The 19,623-nt window shown below is 35.9% G+C and overlaps 1 protein-coding gene across 2 annotated transcripts; it reads right to left on the minus strand.

Annotated features, from left to right (window-relative positions):
• Positions 1 to 1,097: 1,097 nt before the first annotated feature.
• LOC113230991 (GPI ethanolamine phosphate transferase 3) lies at positions 1,098 to 18,425 on the minus strand. 2 transcript variants are annotated; one of them, XM_026465116.1, is made up of 11 exons: positions 17,748 to 18,425; positions 17,290 to 17,419; positions 16,152 to 16,373; positions 15,845 to 15,871; positions 15,022 to 15,272; positions 14,787 to 14,938; positions 12,917 to 13,941; positions 7,358 to 7,564; positions 7,003 to 7,142; positions 6,324 to 6,498; positions 1,098 to 1,754 (listed from the first exon to the last, which is right to left on the minus strand). In XM_026465116.1, the coding sequence occupies exons 1-10, from the start codon at positions 18,288 to 18,290 to the stop codon at positions 6,325 to 6,327; spliced, it is 2,871 nt and encodes a 956-aa protein (XP_026320901.1). In that variant the 5' UTR covers positions 18,291 to 18,425; the 3' UTR covers positions 1,098 to 1,754; position 6,324. The 2 variants fall into 2 exon arrangements, with proteins under 2 accessions (XP_026320901.1, XP_026320902.1); XM_026465117.1 differs by lacking the exons at positions 1,098 to 1,754; positions 15,845 to 15,871 and having other exon boundaries at positions 5,233 to 6,498.
• Between the last annotated feature and the right edge of the window lie 1,198 nt (positions 18,426 to 19,623).

Below are 19,623 nucleotides of genomic sequence, written 5' to 3' on the forward strand. Positions count from 1 at the left end.
GCGGCAGAAACAGCCCGCAATATCAATGCTGCGTTTGGAGAGGGGTCTACTAATGTATGTGTGGTGATGGAAATTTCGACTTAAAGAACGAGTCACGAGGAAGACCGCCCACACAGGTGAATAACGATGAATTAAGAGAGATAGTGGAAGCCGATCCTAGTCAAACTACCCAGGAATTAGCGGCATGGTTTAACGTTACCTTACCCACAATATTGACTCACTTGCGTCAAATCAATAAAATAAAAAAATACGAAAAATGGGTGCCTCATGATTTGACTGATCTGCAGAAAGAAACGCGTGTTGAAACTTGTGTTGCCTTGTTGAACCGGTACAGAAATGAAGGAATATTGGATCGAATTGTAACATGTGATGAAAAGTGGATTCTTTATGATAACCGGAAAAGAAAAATGCAATGGCTGACCCCAGGTCAAATGCCACAACAGTGTCCTAAAGCAAAACTTACCAATAAAAACCCGACTCATGAATCGATCTTCACCATTATTGCTCCACGACAACGCGAGACCTCACACAGCACGAGAAACCATTTTGACCCTTCAGGAACTGCAGTTTGCAGAACCATTCGTCATCCTCCGTATTCACCAGACCTTGCTCCAACGGACTACCATTTTTTTCGTGATTTGGACAATTATCTACGTGACAAGAAGTTTTCTTCCCAGGAGGCAGTACAAAATGCTTTCACACAGTTTGTGCAGTCTAGATCGTCGGAGTTCTATCGCAAAGGCATTAATAACCTTCCCATTAGATGGCAGCAATGTATAGATAATAATGGCAACTATTTTGATTAAATAAATTTGTTAAAAATTTAAAAAATAAACAATTTAGATTTTCAGTACAAATCGGCAATTTCATACTTTAACCCCTATTATTATCTAAAAAATGGCATCATGTTATATTTTATCTCAAAATTGCGTTATATTAATAATTTTTCTCCAAAATTTCGTTATATTGATGTGTCATTCATATACGATTTAATTTCAAAGTGACAGGACAATACGGTCGCTTTGAAACTAAATAGGTAATATTAATATAAATTAAAGCCATTTTGAGATAATACTATGTCAGTTGTCATGTGCGATATATTTTTGGTCGATATTACGCTCAACGGATATAATTAATTTACGGTATACAGACATTTCGTCGGAGATAGTGCAATTACGCGTAAGTAGCATTTGATTATGAGTTTCCATTTCGGTAATTTAGTGTCCAAATCAAATTCGCGTATATGTCGTGGCAACCAAATTAGATTCCCATCTATTGTTATCAGTGTGTAGACAACATAATGCTTACTGTGCAAAAATGAAAGTAGTAGCCATTGCAATAATAAAGTAATAACGTTAAATCCCTAAAACATTTGGTTTGCGCAAATACGCGCCTTTTACCAGTGTTACATACGCGGATTTGCACTATCCCCGACGGTTTGACATATTCTTGCATGATCTCATGGTCATTGGGTATAATAAACAATTGATATAACAACTTTTAATCTAATATACCGATGGCATAATGTACATTTTATATAAACATTTCAGATTTAACATTCACAGAGTATAATGTATTATAAATATTATCCAGGTGTTTTTAGATGCATTGACGAGCGCAGCGCATTAGAGTATTAGGCTCTAATCATAAAAATAATTTATAGAACTGATACTTCCCCTTGGTTAGGTTATAACTGCGAGCATAACGGTGCGCGAAGCGAGCGTGCCGCTGCAGCGGCCGGCGAGTCGCCAATCCTAAATTTCGATGCGAAATCAGTAGGTATTTCAACGAGAAATCATATTTTTGGTATGAAAACGTAATTTATGATGGACATGAGTTGATGTGTATTGTTTTTGATATACAATTAAACAATCTTCACTCTTTCATGTGCTAATTTATTCACTTAGGCGCTTCAACTATTTCTAAAACGAAATAATGTGTTATATTATTTAATACATAATACTGGTAATACTTATACCATTGGTTCATTATGTTACCTAACCAATATGTCTAACGTTTGTTATACTGAAGGTTTATTTATACACATTGAAATTATGCCTTTTGTTGTTATACCTCTTATTGATTATATTCAATGAGTGATCTTATAAATTATAACAAATGTTATTTGTCGTTATATTTCATTATCATTACACATCCGTACCTGGTCTGTAATCAAACAAGACAAGAGATCACCAAAAATTGGTAGGTCAATGCCGAAAAGGAAACAAATTACGAATACTATTTTAAATAAACCATCGAAATAGTATTTGAAGATAAACTGATTTATGTACAAGCTCACTTTGTAGCAATAGCAACACACAGTTAAAAAATTTAAGAACATCCACTGTATCAAACCAGCAGTCGATGAGCTCACTATTAACAAGTTTATATATTTTCAAGAAAAGGACTAGTTATGATTAAGCCCGCACACCACAATATTTATATTTCTGTAAAATAAATGCTATAACAATCCCTTAAACGTCAAAGTCAAATACTCTTATACAAACAGCACTATAATCTCACTTCAGTCTACAAAAACAGTTGGTCATATACATTGTTCAGTAAATCGACAAGTTGAAATGACGACGATGGGCATGGGAATTGAATTCGTTATTTTGTTTGGAATTCTTAATGCGGGTCTCACAAAATATTTAAGAAAAAATGTTTATACTAGGTGCAAAATTACGAATCGGAGTAGTGAAACTGAAAAATATTTTTCATCACACTTGCACGTAAATAGTATGATTGCATACAGGCAGGCTAACTTGACTATAATGCCCCAAATAAAACCCTCTGGCCTTTTGCTTCTCAATACACAACCATGGCTGCAATAAGAAGAAAAGGGTCCGAGTGTTTTATTTGGTGCATAGGCTTAATTTATATTGCGGCGGAACGGAATGGAAGCGAATTTTTGTAACGATATTGTGCTTAGAATAATGAACTTTATGGTCAATTGTAACGTACAAACTGGATATGAGCCAAAATCTTCTGCGAAATTCTCGCACAAAATTCATTATACTATGCACAATATCGTTACAAAAATTCGCTTCCATTCCGTTCCGGCGCAATATAAATTGAGCCTTATAGTCAAGATGCATGCAATCATACTTTTTACTCGCAAATGTGATGAAAAACATTTTATGTTTCACGGGCGATACGGGGATTCAGTACGAACCTCGACTCCGAAAGCACTGTCTTCGACTTCGAGCTTCCAATAGTCTTGTTCGTAATTCCTTATATACCGCCCTTAATATACAATGTAATATTTTTACTATTAGTAAAGCCGGCCCACGAATAATTATTTACTTAAATATAAATACCTGACATCTTTAATTACTTAAGAATATTCTGCTTAAAGACGGAGAGTAAGGCTCAACTCACACTGGCGCAGAGCCAAAGCGTCATCGTCGCGTCGCGTCCTGTTTTTCAACTACACCACATGGCGATGTGTTAGCGCGCCCGGATCACTTTGTGGTCGGCGTCTGACGCCTCACTGCGCGCAAGGAACGCGCGAAACCGCTATCTTTAACTGCCACCGAAACAATTAATTTATTGCAAACCAAATTTCCCAATCGCATAATTTCACGAAATTTAGCCGTTAAGTGGCCAGCTCGATCATGTGATTTAACTCCGCTGGATTGTTTTTTATGGGGTTATGTTAAAGACAGAGTCAGCCGAAGAGAGGAGGCAATCGAATCGATTGTGCAGCCTTAAAACTCAAAATTCATGAAGTGATTAACGAAATAGACCCACCATTTTGTCAAAAAGTAATTAAAAACTTTGATGAAAGAATAGACATCTGCAACTGTGGTCGTGGTGGACATTTATCATATCATTTTTCATTCATAACCGCCAAACCTTACTTTTTTTAATACAATAAAAATTTTAATCATTGTCATCTAAATTTATTGTTTTATTTTGATTTACAAAACAAAGTTCTTGTTCAAAAACCCTGAACAACTCCATTTTACATATACAAGCCTCGACACTTTAAACTGCACGACTATGTCTTCACGACATAGGAACGCGCCCTTACCTACGTGTACAGTCAAGACCACATCAAACTTAACAATTTGGACCGTTCTTATCACGAGCGAGCGGCATATGATTGAATTTAAATCTTAAGAAACTAAAATCCATTTTATTCAATAAAAACAGATGTCAGCGCTAGGCTTCGTCAATAGGTACTAAAATACAAAAATTGGAATTTACAACAGATTTCGTCAAAAATATCTAACCTAAAAACCTTACCTGTATCGTGCTTGGCTCAAAAGTTCCCATTATACAGGCAGCATTGTCTCGCTGGATGACAATGGACACCTGTAGAACCAAACAGGACACAGAACGGTGATCGCAATCTTAAATGTCTGGCTTGGTGTTGTACAAATATTTAATTAAATTTTCCTTGGAATAATCAACTTGTCGATTTCGTTTTTAACATGCATCAATAACCCATAAGGACTGCTAATCGCGATACAAGACAGCGTAGTCGGGTATTTAGTATCTATTGGTATACCAGATGTCGCGAGCGAGTGGCTGAACGGTTACCATACCGGACTGCCACGCAGTGGTCCCAGACTCGATTCCCGGGCCGGGAGAAATATTTGTATGGCCTACACTTATTTCTCTCGTGAGTTTGGGTGTAATTTGTGGTTGTCTATGTGTACGGCACCTACGACACAGATGTGCGGGGCTATGTTGAGTGGGTGCGTTTACAAAAAAAACAAGATGGCGGTTATTTCACAGATTTTTAACGACACTTTTATTTTGTTTAGTATTAGTACCATCTGCCCATATTAGCAAGCGGTAACTTATAAATTAGCTTGCAACACACAATGCCGTCTATTGATACGCAATTTGTCAAAGTTCAGAAAACAATTCTAGCTCTTGGTCAATATTTGAATATTGAAGAGGGATTAATAGATATCCAAGGTCATTTACATATTACACTTCCGGACACATAATTCGAGCCATCACGCATTTTTCAGTATTCAGTGCCCAAAGCTTAAACAATGTTTGATTGATCAAAAACCTTTATGCAATTTTGAAACTAGTATTACTAGTAACTAACTAACTAGTAAACGTCTTTTCCATACGTCCTTGTTGGGAATTTGGATTTGCAAAACAGGGGAAAACTTTTTCTTCGATGATAACACTATTTTTGTATACTAGCCCTTTACGACAAAAATGCGAGGTGGGTCGAATTATGTGTCCGGGAGTATATAAACTATTTGCAGGCTATTGATCAGCGCCATTTAGATAATAGGACGGGAACTTGACCTTTTTCAGACTTACGATCTATATTATGAAAATTAGCAGTCCTCTCGAGTTATTAGTCCATGGTCCTTAAGTATACAATCTTGTTGTAGTCTTTTAACACGGCAGAGCTAAGTTCGAATTCCAATGTTACTAAATTAAAACACGCATACGTACACTTAAATCTTATAATAGTTTTAAATATAATACCTTTGATCTTTAATACGATACTGCCGTTCAAACTTAGCTCGATCATGTTTACAACAATGTAGTAAATCTAAAAGAAATTCTAGAGTACAGGTTTACAACCTTAAATAAAATTTGAGTAACTGGGACGCGTCTTTAACGAGAGCGAAGTAATATTTTCGCGTTTTCGGTTTTATATAGAAAGGCAGTGGATATTTGTTTGCGTTATTTTTCAAGGCGCAATCATCACTGAGCATTCGTTCTTGAAGCATATGCCTCACTTGTTAGTGTCGTGAATATTAACGAAAAACACTATCAAAATGGTATGCGACAGCCCAGTTTTCATACAAATATTACATGAATGTGTCCAAATGAGTTTTTCTACATCAGTACTCATGTCGTGTGATGAAAAATTTCAAAACCAAAAATAAGTAATGTAGCAGTAGAGCTCCTTAATAAAGAGTTCGTCAGGGGAAGTACTGCCACCTTACCTATTTCTGCCGCCAAGTACTGTGAGCATTACTGCGTTCTGATTTTGAAGGTGCTAGTGAAATTACAAGCACATGGGACTTGTCAACTTGTTTCAGGGTGAGGGCAGTAGGCAACGCTCTTCAGATCTTTGCTTTAAAGCTCAAAGTGCCACTGCAAGTGTTATGGACAAGCGTGTCGCTTACCACCAGGCGCACGACTTGTTCGTCCCGTTACTTGTATCATTAACAAAAGGTCTTAAACTTATTAGCTTATTACGTACCGGTTGGACAAATTCATGCACAACCTTTTGTATGAAAACAATTGCTACATTACATACCTCATAAGAAACTTCAACGATTTTAATACCTTTTCGATTTGCCTAAAGAGTTTATACTAGGTGGACCTCTTACGTCAACTAGTTCTCTGCGGTGTCGGTAGATGGCGCACGGTCAACGTAGCGCCAATGAGCGTGCCTAGAAGGGCGGCTGCGCAGGCGCCGCTTTCAAATAAAAGCTTTGGAGTGAATACACCCCAGATCATCAGATGTCTGCAGTGAACTGTCGCTGATATAGCTATAGCGAATACCTATGGAAAGTTAAAAATAAACAGTGGTTAAAAAACTGTTCTTATCGCTTAAATGACAGAAGACATACATAACCAGTAGTTTAAGCTGTTTGTTAGGTATACAACTAGTAGATATAGGTCACCACTGCACCACACCACCTTTATTTAATGGTCCCCTGATGGACAGCGACCTGGAGAGGTTAGACTGGTTCTAAAGAAAAATTCCGAACAGCAGTGTAAGCTGGGTTTAGATTACAGTCTAAATGCTATCACATACCTAATGCTAAGCAAACTAATTATGACAAAATTTATTTGTTTTTAGGAAATGAAACTATTTTTCAGGATTTTTTCGCGTATATTTGTTTTTTCAAACAAACCAACGTTTCGTGCCCTTTGCAGATCATGGTTGACTGACGATTGACAGTCAATTTAAAAAAAAGCGATTTAAATCCGGAAAAATAGTTTCATTTCCTATGTGTAACAATCGCGAAAATAGTAGGATGTGTACAATAAATAGATGCTTACCCTGATAGCGAAACAGAGCACAAATTTAAGACAAAGACTGAACACAGCAGCCAGTTGCGTGCGCGGACCGGCTGCCGCCGCGCCATTACGGCCCCACAGCGCTAAAAGAGGCACTGCCGCACCGAACATTAGCTGCATGCCTGCGAAAAAAGACTAGTTAATACAGACGCTTCATTCGTACGATATAGTCATACATACATATCGTTTTAGAGTCGTAATAAGAAAAACAGTTAATAGGTAAACTAAGCGAATCAAATTGTTATATTTAATTCGCTTTATTTATTTAATATCTTGTATATATTATAATATAAAGTCAGTTATCATTCTCTCATACATTTCAAATTATTTTACTCACCAAACAGATCAATAAAGACCAAACTTCCAATAACAATATGCCCAATCGCCACTGGGTACTCCGGGAGATAGTTAGGGTCCCCCGCGTGGAAGGCTGGACCCCAACGCACATGGCCCAATGTAGCATGGTGCCCCATTCCATAGAACTGGTACGATGCTAGTAGAGCCCACATGCATGCTACGCTTGAACTGCAACGGGTTGTAATTGCTGTAAACGGTTTTCAATTTCATGATTTTGTAACACAATTTTTATTCATTAATAGGTTTATCAAATTAAGAATGAGGTGAATAATTGTCAATGTCAATATACGCCCATATTTAATACCAGTTGCTTTTTATTAAATCATTTTGTTTTATAAAGAAATAAAAATCACTTATTAGTAAATTATTTATGATTACTCTAAACCCTGAGATGGAATCCTAATACAAAAATGTAAACAAGGTTAATGCCATTACGAAAAAATAATTTAAGAATAGTGGAAACGTAAAAAGGGCTAAAACTTAATGCCAGATGTTTTATATTGTTCTTAAATTGTGTGAATGACAAAATATTGTTTTTTTTTACTCAATGCACTATATTTAATAAGATAAGCTCAAAAAACTGTGGAAAGATTTTTTATCCTATTGGTAATGTTTCGGGGATACACAACCTTTGATAAAGATCCTAAATAACACAAGATGTCCCCACTGCACTGAAGACGAAGCAGATTTACAGCATATTATTTACAACTAACTTCAACAGCCAACGGTCTCTTCTTTTGAAAGACATAAGTGACAGCGATAGTTGTGTGCGTTCAGGACTTACTATCCAATAATGAGTTCTTTATCCCACTCTATAAGATTATTATAAGTACGGTAGAAAAAAAATTAAATCTTATCATCCAATTTATGTAAATAATTATTTAATTTGAATTTGTTCTAAGTTCTAAGCCTTTGTTTTGTTTTTGTTAGTGTTAAAACATTTGTCGACTGAAGGACTTTGTATCCATGTCATGCAATAAATTTATAAAAAAACACAACCTTTGGGCCCTTTGGCTATTCTTTTCGTTTATTCGATTTTTCATTTTAATTAGTTATTTAAACGTAAAGACTTTTAAGTAGAAGAGTTATTATTAAAAATATTGTAATTATTAATATATAATTAAAAATAATGTAATTGCTATAACACTACACAACACAATTTAAATTATTAATTATTTTTTAGTAAGAAAAAAAAATATTCATCATTAAATAGTGTAATCACACAGACATCTATCTAGATAGACGCCACAAGTGTACGTACTTCGCGTACCCAAAGTAAGTGAAATTCACTTAGTTGCCGCTGCTACACTTCAGAACGCACTCGACCGTTATCGTAGAGAAACACTAGTCGAAAACGCGAAAAATTCGTAATTGTACCCTTAGAATAATAACGCATAGAAACCTAACCCGCACACGCGAGGCAAATTGAAGCGCTCCCAAAGGGCCTACACGAGCGGGCGGGCCTTCAGTGCTCAAGGTCAACATGCACCGCGAACAGCTCTAGAATTTTAGCTAAAAATGACGAAATGTGCGGTAAATGAGTGTAAAAATACGTCAGACAAACATAAAATAGATACTAACATCACATTCCACAAGGAAGTAACGCGTTTCAACTTGTATTTTTATATAAATATTCATTAAAACCGAAAATTAACCTACTACTAAAACTGCCCTACATGAATTTGATTTTTGTCTCACTTGTGACAGTCCGTTTGACACGAAACTATCATTCTATGCGTTATTATTCTAAGATTGTACCATTATAAACCTCAAAAGTACCAAACTGTGGGCAACCAAGAGTATGCCTCATGATTTGTAATACATTGCGGCTTTTACTTGGTGCGATATATTTGTGATCTTTTGTTAATACGCCATGAGTATCGAACGAATGCTCTTTTGTATAATGCATTCAGTTCCGTGGTACGGCCGTTTGTACATTACTTTGGCCAAATTTAACATTTATTGATGTATACGATAGGCAACACTTTTCTTGATTCTGATCGATTTTGAAAACAAAGGGACGAAAAATTATGACCTTAGCAATATTATAAAAATATTCTATAAGTGTTTTGTTATAACGTTTCGTTTTTTTTTTGTTTGGTAGTATCTATTATCAGTAGTATCTGTAATTTCGATAATTTTTGCAGCACGTTGCCTCGAATGTCCGAATATAGTGAGAAAATAATTACATACATCGCCGGATATGTAGGTAGTACGAGTAATACAAAAAAATATATAATGCAAAGAAAACAGTGCGCTGTCTTTACAAAAACCTGGAGTAGGTTATACGTATGAGTTCGTTGCTTTCGAGGACGAAGGTGGTCTAGTTTATCCCACCCACAGATATATATCTAGATAGAAAATTATTGTCCTTCCAATAACATGAGCTTATTATATAACATCTTTTTGTAACAGAAGATCTTGAAGATCGATTAACTTAAATAAAGAAAACGCACGTCAGTATATGAACTTGCTTCTGCCTTAATTAATTTTACTAGATGGTTTTCTGTTGGTAATTGATCAAATTGATGAATGGCAAGACAAATGAAAATGTTACTGCTAATAAAATATAGTAAAATCTTATTAATCAGAACCTCTTCTGATTACTTAATGACGGCCTCGTGTGAAATTTTTGTGATTTGTTCATTATTTATCGAATTTCTATTCTGCTATTCTGTATATTTGGATAGCATCTTAGGTGGGATAGACTAGACCACCTTCGTCCTCGAAGTCCGTATACAGGATGATTTTTTAATCATCGTCCAAATTTTTTCCAGCCGCTAGGTATCATTCAAAGACTCCATTTTCGAAAAAAAATTGATATGTCTATTTTCAAAATGAAAATATTTATTCCGAAGTAATACTCGACAAAAATTGGTTACCAATTTACGCTATTATTATTTACTACGACGCCCGTAGTTCAATGAACGAATGCCATACGCTAACCGTGCGGATTCTCCAATCATACGCCGCCAAAGCAAAATGCCGCCACCGCCGCCGCCCGCGCCGAACGCTATTGGTGGCTGTCACTTCAGTCGCCACATGTCCGTGTAGCGCTTCGTACGTGTGTGCAACGCTATCTCGCTATTGAAAACGCATTCACGTGTCACTATGTATACACTATGTACTTTGAAATGGTGAAGTGCTATTTTATAAGTGATGAAAGCCTAAACGGAGCCCAGAGACTATACGAGTCAGAGAGCATTCCTCGCCTTCGCAATTATGAAATAGCAGTCCTACAGTCCCCAACCGCCAAACGTTTCTGCATATCATACAGAGGTTTTTAGACCATGGCCAGTTTACGACGCCTTCACACGCCCAAGGACGTGGTAGGCCGCGACTGTCCGTGGAAATCGAAGACGAAATCTTCGATTTTTTCGAGAGAGATCCAAGACGAAGTACACGTGATGCAGCTAGACGGTTCAACGTTAGCCAATACGCTGTGTGGAAGCTGCTCAACACCTCTGGATTGCACCCTTATCACTTTCAAAAAGTGCAAACGCTAAATGAAGCAGACGCGCTGCCTCGTCGTGTTTTCTGCGAGTGGCTGATCGCACACCCCGACGCGGTCATTTTATGGACTGATGAAGCCCTATTCACACGTGTGGAGCTGTACAACCAACATAATGAACATTGGTGGTCGTACGCGACAGTGCTGAACAAAATACAAGACAATATTCAAAAACGTGCAAGAATCTGCTTGGAGAGGAATGGTTTACATTTTGAATAATTATTAAAATACTGTTAAAGTTGTTACGCTCAGGTAATTTTTATTTGATTTTAATTAAATGAACATAAGTTGATTCAAATTTTTTAAATACGCCTTATTGCAAAAGGCATGGCCTGCTTTTATTTTTATACTTCTGTGTACGATACGAGTGCGGACTACATTTGTCGTAAATCGATGTTTTGTTTAAATTTATTGATATTATTATAAAATGTTTCTAGTTCACTAATAAAAAAACACCACGTGCGTAGATAGCAAAAGGGCGATGGGAAGATTCTTTTTTTCATTACTTGCTAAGTACTAATTCGTTACAATTCATCGTAGGAAGCGAACCTTTTATTTGTTTGTCTCACAAACAAAAGTAAAGATTATTTTCTTTTGTTCTCTACACAGGGTAAAATTTTCAGTGACTTTGAAATTCAATAAGTAAATTCTTCGATGGCCTTCGGTAACACAACGCTTTAAATGCGTAAAAGTTAAGTTCGGGAAACGATCTTTCCTAATTAGGTGTGTTTATCTGGTGCATTATTTTTATCATTATTTTGTAATAATATCATTAAATTTGGTCAAACCTCTAAAACAATTTACTTATAATTAACTTCCGCTCTCGTTTTCGTGCGTTAATGTAACAAAATCTTGACTTGAATTCGAATTAATTGTCTACATTCTAAAATAACATCACAAAAGCCTTTTGTAACTTGACGGTCATAAGCCCATGAAAGTATGAAGGGAAAATTTGCAACTTAAATTTGCAACTTATGTTTTTTATCAATGACGCTTAGGGTGGCGCCTAGCGCGCATATCGAGTAGGCTGTCCACACGCGCGCAATTTTTTAAAACAATTTTGCGATGGCATATCTTAATTTTAGTATTGATTTACACTAAAAGGAAAATTTGCGCATGTTATATTTTCACTAAAGATCATAATATGAAAGTTTGGACGATGACTAAAAATTCACCTGTATAAGAAGATCCGTATTCCCAACTCCAGTATTTTGTAAAACACAGTGCGCACTGTAAATTCTTTGCATTATATATTTTTTGTATTACTCGTACTACATATCCGGCGATGTATGTAATTATTTGCTCACTATATTCGGACATTCGAAGCTACGTGCTGCTATATATACTACCGATAATAGATACTACAATACCGAAAAAAAACGTTACAACAAAAGAGTTATAGAATATTTCTATAATATTGGTAAGGTCATAATAATTTTCGTCCCTTTGTTTTCAAAATCAATCAGAATCGAGAACAGTGTAGCCTAACGTATACATCACTAAATATTAAATTTGGCCAAAGAAATGTACAAGCGGCCGTACCACGAAACTGAATAATGCATTCACAAAAGTGCGTCCGTTCGATATTCGTGGCGTATTAAAAAAGGATTACAAATATATCGCACCAAGTAAAAGCCGCAATGTATTACAAATCATGAGGCATACTCTCGGTTGCATATTTGTTTTCTCGAAATTCACACAAAACCTCTCATCTCACATCTTCTGATTACAAAATCACTTGCCCGTGGAAGGATACATCCATGTTTCCCGGTTATCCACAGCTATATTGTGTTTGCAGTTTATAATGGCACAATGACGAATTTTTCGTGTTTTTCCTCCTTGACGGGAGCTTATCTTCGATAACGGTCATGCGCGTTCTGAAGTATAGCAGCGGCAAGTAAGTGAATTTCACTTTGGGCACGCGAAGTACGTACACGTGAGGCGTCTATCTAGAAGCTGTTGTCCAATAATTTTAAATCTCGTTTTTTATCTCGTTAATTATTCTGTAGAAATAAACTAAACACTTACATAACTTAGTAGAACCTTCAGTCTTCAAAAGCGATACGATGTTCAACGCCAAGAATCCAGCTAACAAAGCAAGCGATGCGGAAGGGGCGTACGCAGCCCCCAGCACCAACGTATTCGCCACGTAGAGCAATAATGCGCACACGGTCAAGGGCAACGTTGCACCTTGCCCTTCCTTCTTCCATAACAAACCCAACATAGTCGCAATGACCAACCACGCGCCTCGAGCTAGAAGTCTCGATCGACTCGGAGATCCTAGAGATCCCCACCCTACAGCCCAATGAGCACACGCGAAACATCCAGCTACCACTACCCCATGTCCTCGCCACCCTGTATGCCTTCTTACTAACACTACTACACCCGCCATAGAACCTAACGCCATTACTAAGGCTATTCTAGACGCCTGTCCACTTGGTACCGCTCCCCCCGTTGTCCAACAATCCCCCTGTTCCTCCCTACAGCCTCTATAAATTCTAGACACAGTCATCACTACGCCACAGCACACCCATAACGCTAAAGCTTTTATCGTGCCTGTATTCCAGGCCATTAAAGCTAAAACAGAGAGTGTTAAGTATGACAAAGTAGCTCCTTCTTCGATAATGTAACTATTTGATACCAACACTGCAGCTGAACCTACTAAGGCAGATCTTGAAAATCGTTCGTAGAACTGTGACCTTCCTTCATACCATCTTTGGGTAATGCCATCCCAATGCATGATTATTAGAGCGCAAACAATGAAACCAGATACCATTCCTGTGCTCAAAATAATCGCATGTTCTAAATCCTCGAACATTTTGAAGTAATAACCAGTATAACATAGACCTATACATACAATCATAGATATAAACCCTGAAGGTACAAATGAACTGGCAAAGACTGCTGGAAGACGTTCCATTGGGAGACCTTCGGTGAGTAGCCAGTTAAAAAATATGGCCAGAAGCATTAACAAGAGAGCTCTAAGCATTGACAGTGAGTCAAACTCTACCCATACTTCCCGGAAAACGCCACGGACGTTATCCACCAACACCCTGAAACAAAAAACTATTAAGAGTAATAATACACAAACACACTTAAATGTCAAATTTAATGTACCTATACAAGTACTAGATGATGAGTGACAGTGAACAGTAAAACCAAAACTGATTTTTGTGTCTCTACAATTAGAACAGATGTAAACTTCAGTTATGTTTATAAACATAAATATTAACGTACATAATATATTACACATCGAACTTTCGATATCTTATTATAAGTGGCACATAGTTGAATTTAAATTAAAAAATATAGAGCTGAGTGTACTCTCGAGTAAACGATTATCGACTACGGCAAATATATGAGAAATAGTAACAATATATACCAAGATACTACTGGTAGCCACTTAGATATAGTAGAAAACTGTTAAATAGAAGTTTGTGATTGGATTTAACGAAGTCTTATTTCATGTTAAAACCTACAGTTATTTCTTAATCTCTGTAAAGTATAATGCATTTTCATGCACTGATAACCTTCTACTTACTAGGGAAACATTTTCATTTCAATCGTAATTTTCAAAAAGTATAATTATAATATAATAGATAAATAGTTATTCTTGCACTAAAATACAACAAAACCAGCTAATATAATAATAATAATAACGCACACACTCAGCATAGCCCCGCACTAGGGAAGTCCTGTGTCACGGGTGCCATGGACACACGCATAGACAACCACAAATTACACCCAAACTCACGAGAGAAGTAAATGTAGGTCATACAAATATTTCTCCCGGCCCGGGAATCGAACCTGGGACCTCTACGTGGCAATCCGGCATGGTGACCGTTCGACCATGGAGGCAGTTAAATAATATAACTCACATACTATTAAAAGCTCGTACCTAACATCAATAATATAATTATTAAGCTCGTCATTGGTGCTAATGCTAGCCGCTCTCTCCACATGGTCTCTAGTGATATTAATTAAATTAGCCAGCTTGTCGAGGGAAATCTGTTGAGATTCCTCGCCGTATCTTATTAAATAATGTGTTATCTGAAAGAAAAATGCGCAACATTATACTAATTTAAACCTAAGAACAATTTTATTTATAATAGAATATTGTTATACAAGCATACCTGTTTCATATTATTGCTGAAATGTAACAAAGTCTCTGTCATAGTCATCTCAGGGAGAACTGCCAATAATATACTGCCTAGTGACGGCGAAGGTGGTGGACGACCCAATGCGGCGCTTAATGTGGGAGCTAAATCAGTTTGTTGCACTTCCCTGCCCGTCTCAATTTCGGACTTTTCTCCACCAAGGCCTGAACTTCGGTACGCGAAAAATGCAGCTGTACGTTCCGCCTTACTTTCACCACCATGGTCTCCTATTAATAGAGAAGGAATATTAAAGCATTATGATCAAAAGCTCAGCTCTCTTAAATGCTGCGAGGCAAGAAAGGGGAATGTGGACAAATCAGACGTACATACACCTTTCGAGTCCTGCAGGAAAAGCTGCGCTAACGCCGTTCAAGCTGTTATGAAAAGAGATTTTTCAAGTTTGAAATTATATGAAAAACTATATTTACATTTAAATTTAACTTAGCCACACAGCTTTAGTCTTATGGGTGTGGCTCTACCGCAAGCATTAGTTAAACTTTCACTGCTCCAGAATCCTAGTTTCAATGTCAATGTGCAAATGCTCGCGATGGAGCTCACTGTATTTACACCATGCAAAAAAAATATGCAACAAAAACCATACAATAAATTATTACAGAATTCCGGTTAGGTGCCAGAGAAAACACTACTCTCAAATTTTGTTAAAAATGTTATTTTTACAAAACACATATATTCTTTTAACACCATGTTAGTTAACATTAACATATATGAACACAGATAGCAATAATCTAGCAAGAAAAGACACGAAAATATAAAATAAAACTCTACACTGTATACCTACCACCTGATTCAGTCCACTCTTGTGGGTCTAAAACAATATGAAAATTTACTTTTACAAAAAAAAATATATATAGCCTTTTAAATTCACACAATTTATTAGAATGCACACATAAAATTAAATATTAGTTTTATGGATTAAAAAAATATAACAGACCATCAAAATATTACAGAGCATCTACTCTTTTTGTCATTCTATATTTTTTTAAATATGGTTCAAATAAGTTTTAGTGAAACATAACAGATTAAGCACCATAAAAGGATGCAATATATATTTTATGTTTTTTCGTAAGTATAAAGAATTAACTTACCAGACTCAGTCATTCCATGATCCCCAACAACATACAACAGGACATCAGGTGGAAGGAATTCAATGATTTTTCTCAGTCTACTATTAGTCTCATTGAGTTTTCGAGCCATTTCAGGATGATTCGGGCCATATCTGTGGCCTGCATGATCTACTCCCAAGTAGTGAGCCACTAGAAGGTCCCAATCATGACTTTTTAGCTCATTGTAGATTTTTGAGTCCACTTCTATGAATGAAAATAAATGAGATCATAAATTAGATTTTGGTATAAATTACATTTTGACTGTTGCAGATTCATGATAATAGTTCCTTCCATAAACGACACAAACATTGGTGCAAAAAGACACTGCTACTGCGATTTTAGAGTATAATATATGCCTTACATAATTTTTGCGCAGTCAAAAACTATCACAGAATTGAAGACAAATGTGCAATTTCGTATATAAGTAAGTTTTAATTTTATATTCCTCAAGATATTAGTCATTGCCATAGGAGGCTGCTGAGATTCCTGGAGGAGCTTGGGTGGCATGAGTAGGACCCTGCACCCACCACACGCAAAATAGGCGCATTGTCGTCGAGTTGCGGAAACCAGCCCGTTGCACCAAGTACCAAGTACCAAGTAGTCATTGCCATTATGTAGGTGTAATTATTCAATTAGTTACTTTAAAATTTGTAATCTAACTATGTCAAGAAATAAGTAAATCAGTAGGTAACATCTAACACTTAAATCTAACAGCAAACATTTTTATATATCACATCTTATCAATGTACATAATGATAGTATTATTCAAACAATTAAAGGTCTAGCATTAAAGATACAGCAGTTTTATTACAAGGTAAAAAACTGTAAAGGCATACTCAATAACGAAAGAAAGAATTGGGAAAAAGTGAATATATCATCTTCTTTAATAAAATGATGAAATTGAAATAGTAACATTTTAGAAACAATGATTTTTTTTTAATAACTCTCATGATAGTTGGATACACCAATAAAATTAATTATTTATATATCAAATGACTCATTTGCTATAACTTACTACAGCAATTTCTAAATTGCAAATGAGGATTGACAGAAAACACAAAAGATTTTAAATGTTTAGATATCTTCAACATATTAAAATATTGTTTAATAAATTACAAACCAGTATCAACAGTATCCAAGTCCCAGGTGTGGAAAGAGTACTGAGCATGAGATCGTAGCCATTTGCCTGGTATCAGTCTTGACCAAGTATCATCTCCCAGAAGTACTGCCTTGCCTCCTCCTTTTGCTACCTTTTTAAAGAAACAAAAACAGTACTTTATAAGTTAAGAAAAGAATAATTATTTTATTTTACTTGCTCACAACTTAGTCTCACGTTTCAGCTTAGTAAATATTTTGATTAGGTAGCACTTCCTAAGGCTCAGCAGTCATGTTTTAATGTATTTTATATATATATATATATATATATATATATATATATATATATATATGTATTAATTTCTACATAGAATATAAGTTTTGTGTTCATGAAAAATCATATTTAGTTTTTTTCTTCAGTGTATTCAATTACATCAGATATTGTAATTTAAAAAATTGACAAATGAACTAGAGTACATATACCTGATCAATAATATTATCTTCCTGTAATTCCATAGCAGCAAAATTAGAGCTAGCATCAATGAATGTAGGCAAAGAGCCGGTTACCAACGCTTTGACGCGTTGTAGGGTGGTCGTGGGCGGGTCTGCCATGAATCGGAATAAACGGGTGCGTTCCGGCCATTTTTCCAACGTTTCCCGCAATACTGGCAGCTTGTTCTGATAGTGCAGCGGCTTGACCAGACTATCATCGTATTCCGTAAAGTCATAACGCAGCGCATCCACTAATATAAACACCACACGGTGCCTCGTGGTTGCGCATGTAACCGGAGCACCACGGTTAGCCAAAATACGAAGAATTTTTTCCTCGTCCTTACACGATCCTTTAGCTGTCGATGTAGCCAACTCCCGTCCATCACACCCGAACTCCTTTAGCGGCAAACATTCCGAAATATCACTCAACGCCTTCCTAGATAACAGGAATCCATGACCGAACATAATAATGGCAGACAAAATTAAATATGAGAACCATACGAGGTACAGTATGAAATTCCATTTTTCTTTCATGATCGGTACCCTTCCTTCACTTTTTCATTAAGTAACCATTGATCTATCTGCTTATCTAAAAGAATGAAAATCTAAAAAATAGTAACCGACAAGAACCACACGAATCCATTTCCAGCTGTCATACCCAATACCCAAATGTCAAACTGACAGATTTTTTTTTTTCATATGGCAAGTTTAACTACCCAGTTGGGGGGGGCATTTTTCCAGTATTTAGTTTAATGCAATGGAACAAAGCCAGTGAAATATATGTACAGGGTCAAGAGCACGTCCAGCTTGACAATTAAGATTTAAATCCAACTCTATGCCGCTTGCGGTAAGAACGGTCCAAAGTACAAAGTGTCAAGCTTGACGTGCTCTTGACTGTACAAATATCAAATAATTTAATCCTCTTGCCAAATAACGTAACGTCTCTAAAATCGGACAAAAAAACCGAAATTTTTTGATAAAATATTTTGCTAATCTCTAAAATACCACTGCCACAATAACCTTTAGGATATTTCAATAAAACATTTTGAAAAACACGTAGAAAACTTTTATCTACAAGAATGATTTATCTTGTTGGGCACAAGAAATGAAGAAAAAATTTAAAAATTTGGTGTTCATATATTTGAAAAATCAGGAACTTCGAATGAACGAAAAATTTTTTCGTGTGTGTTTGTGAATAATTAGTAAATGTATCCAAATTTAAATCGAATTAAGTTTTGATTTAGGTGTGTCCACTTAGAAAATACATCGATGTCTTCATTCGATATAAGGAATCGATGTTTTTTGATGCATAGCTTAAAAGCATCGACGTTTTTGTCAACATCGAATACTTTTTTGTTTTTCTTAGCTTAACAGTGAATGCAGAGTAACATTATACTAATAGAGTGGTGCTGCCGCTGTAGTGACGTTTAATTTTGTGATACAGTGTGTTAGTTCAGTAGTACTGGTCAAGAGAAGCAAGGAAATTAAAAAAAAATAGTATTGCATCGGTAAGACATACATTTATAGGTAAAAAAAACTGCAAATTAATAGAAATGTTTTTAAGTTAGAATAATTCCTTGTAGGAATGTTTTTTGCGATTATGTAAACTGCCTAAAATAGACAAATAAGTTCGAAACATATTCAATTACTCTTAAACAGAAAAATGAAATAAAGGATTGTAAATACAAATAAAACAAATACTAAATAACTTACAATATCAAATTTAAACACAAAGGCACGGCCTGAGTTAGTGTTTTCTGTGATTCGATATTTTTATTCAAAAATATCGATGCGATGTATCGTACAATGAAAATCGAATGGATTCGATACATCGATGTTCAACAAATATCCCTATTTTGATTTGATA

The sequence above is a fragment of the Hyposmocoma kahamanoa genome, unplaced genomic scaffold, assembly GCF_003589595.1.
Source record: "Hyposmocoma kahamanoa isolate Upper Pololo Valley unplaced genomic scaffold, ASM358959v1 64, whole genome shotgun sequence".
NCBI lineage: Eukaryota > Metazoa > Arthropoda > Insecta > Lepidoptera > Cosmopterigidae > Hyposmocoma > Hyposmocoma kahamanoa.

What these genes read in the sequence shown, in the direction of transcription:
- LOC113230991 (XM_026465116.1), bottom strand. Translation starts at nt 18,290, where the DNA reads ATGAAAGAAAAATGGAATTTCATACTGTACCTCGTATGGTTCTCATAT. An exon ending in CTTGGATACTGTTGATACTG is followed by an intron (nt 16,374 to 17,289) that starts GTTTGTAATTTA and finishes TTTCATTCATAG; the next exon opens with AAGTGGACTCAAAAATCTAC. An exon ending in TCATGGAATGACTGAGTCTG is followed by an intron (nt 15,872 to 16,151) that starts GTAAGTTAATTC and finishes ATATTGTTTTAG; the next exon opens with ACCCACAAGAGTGGACTGAA.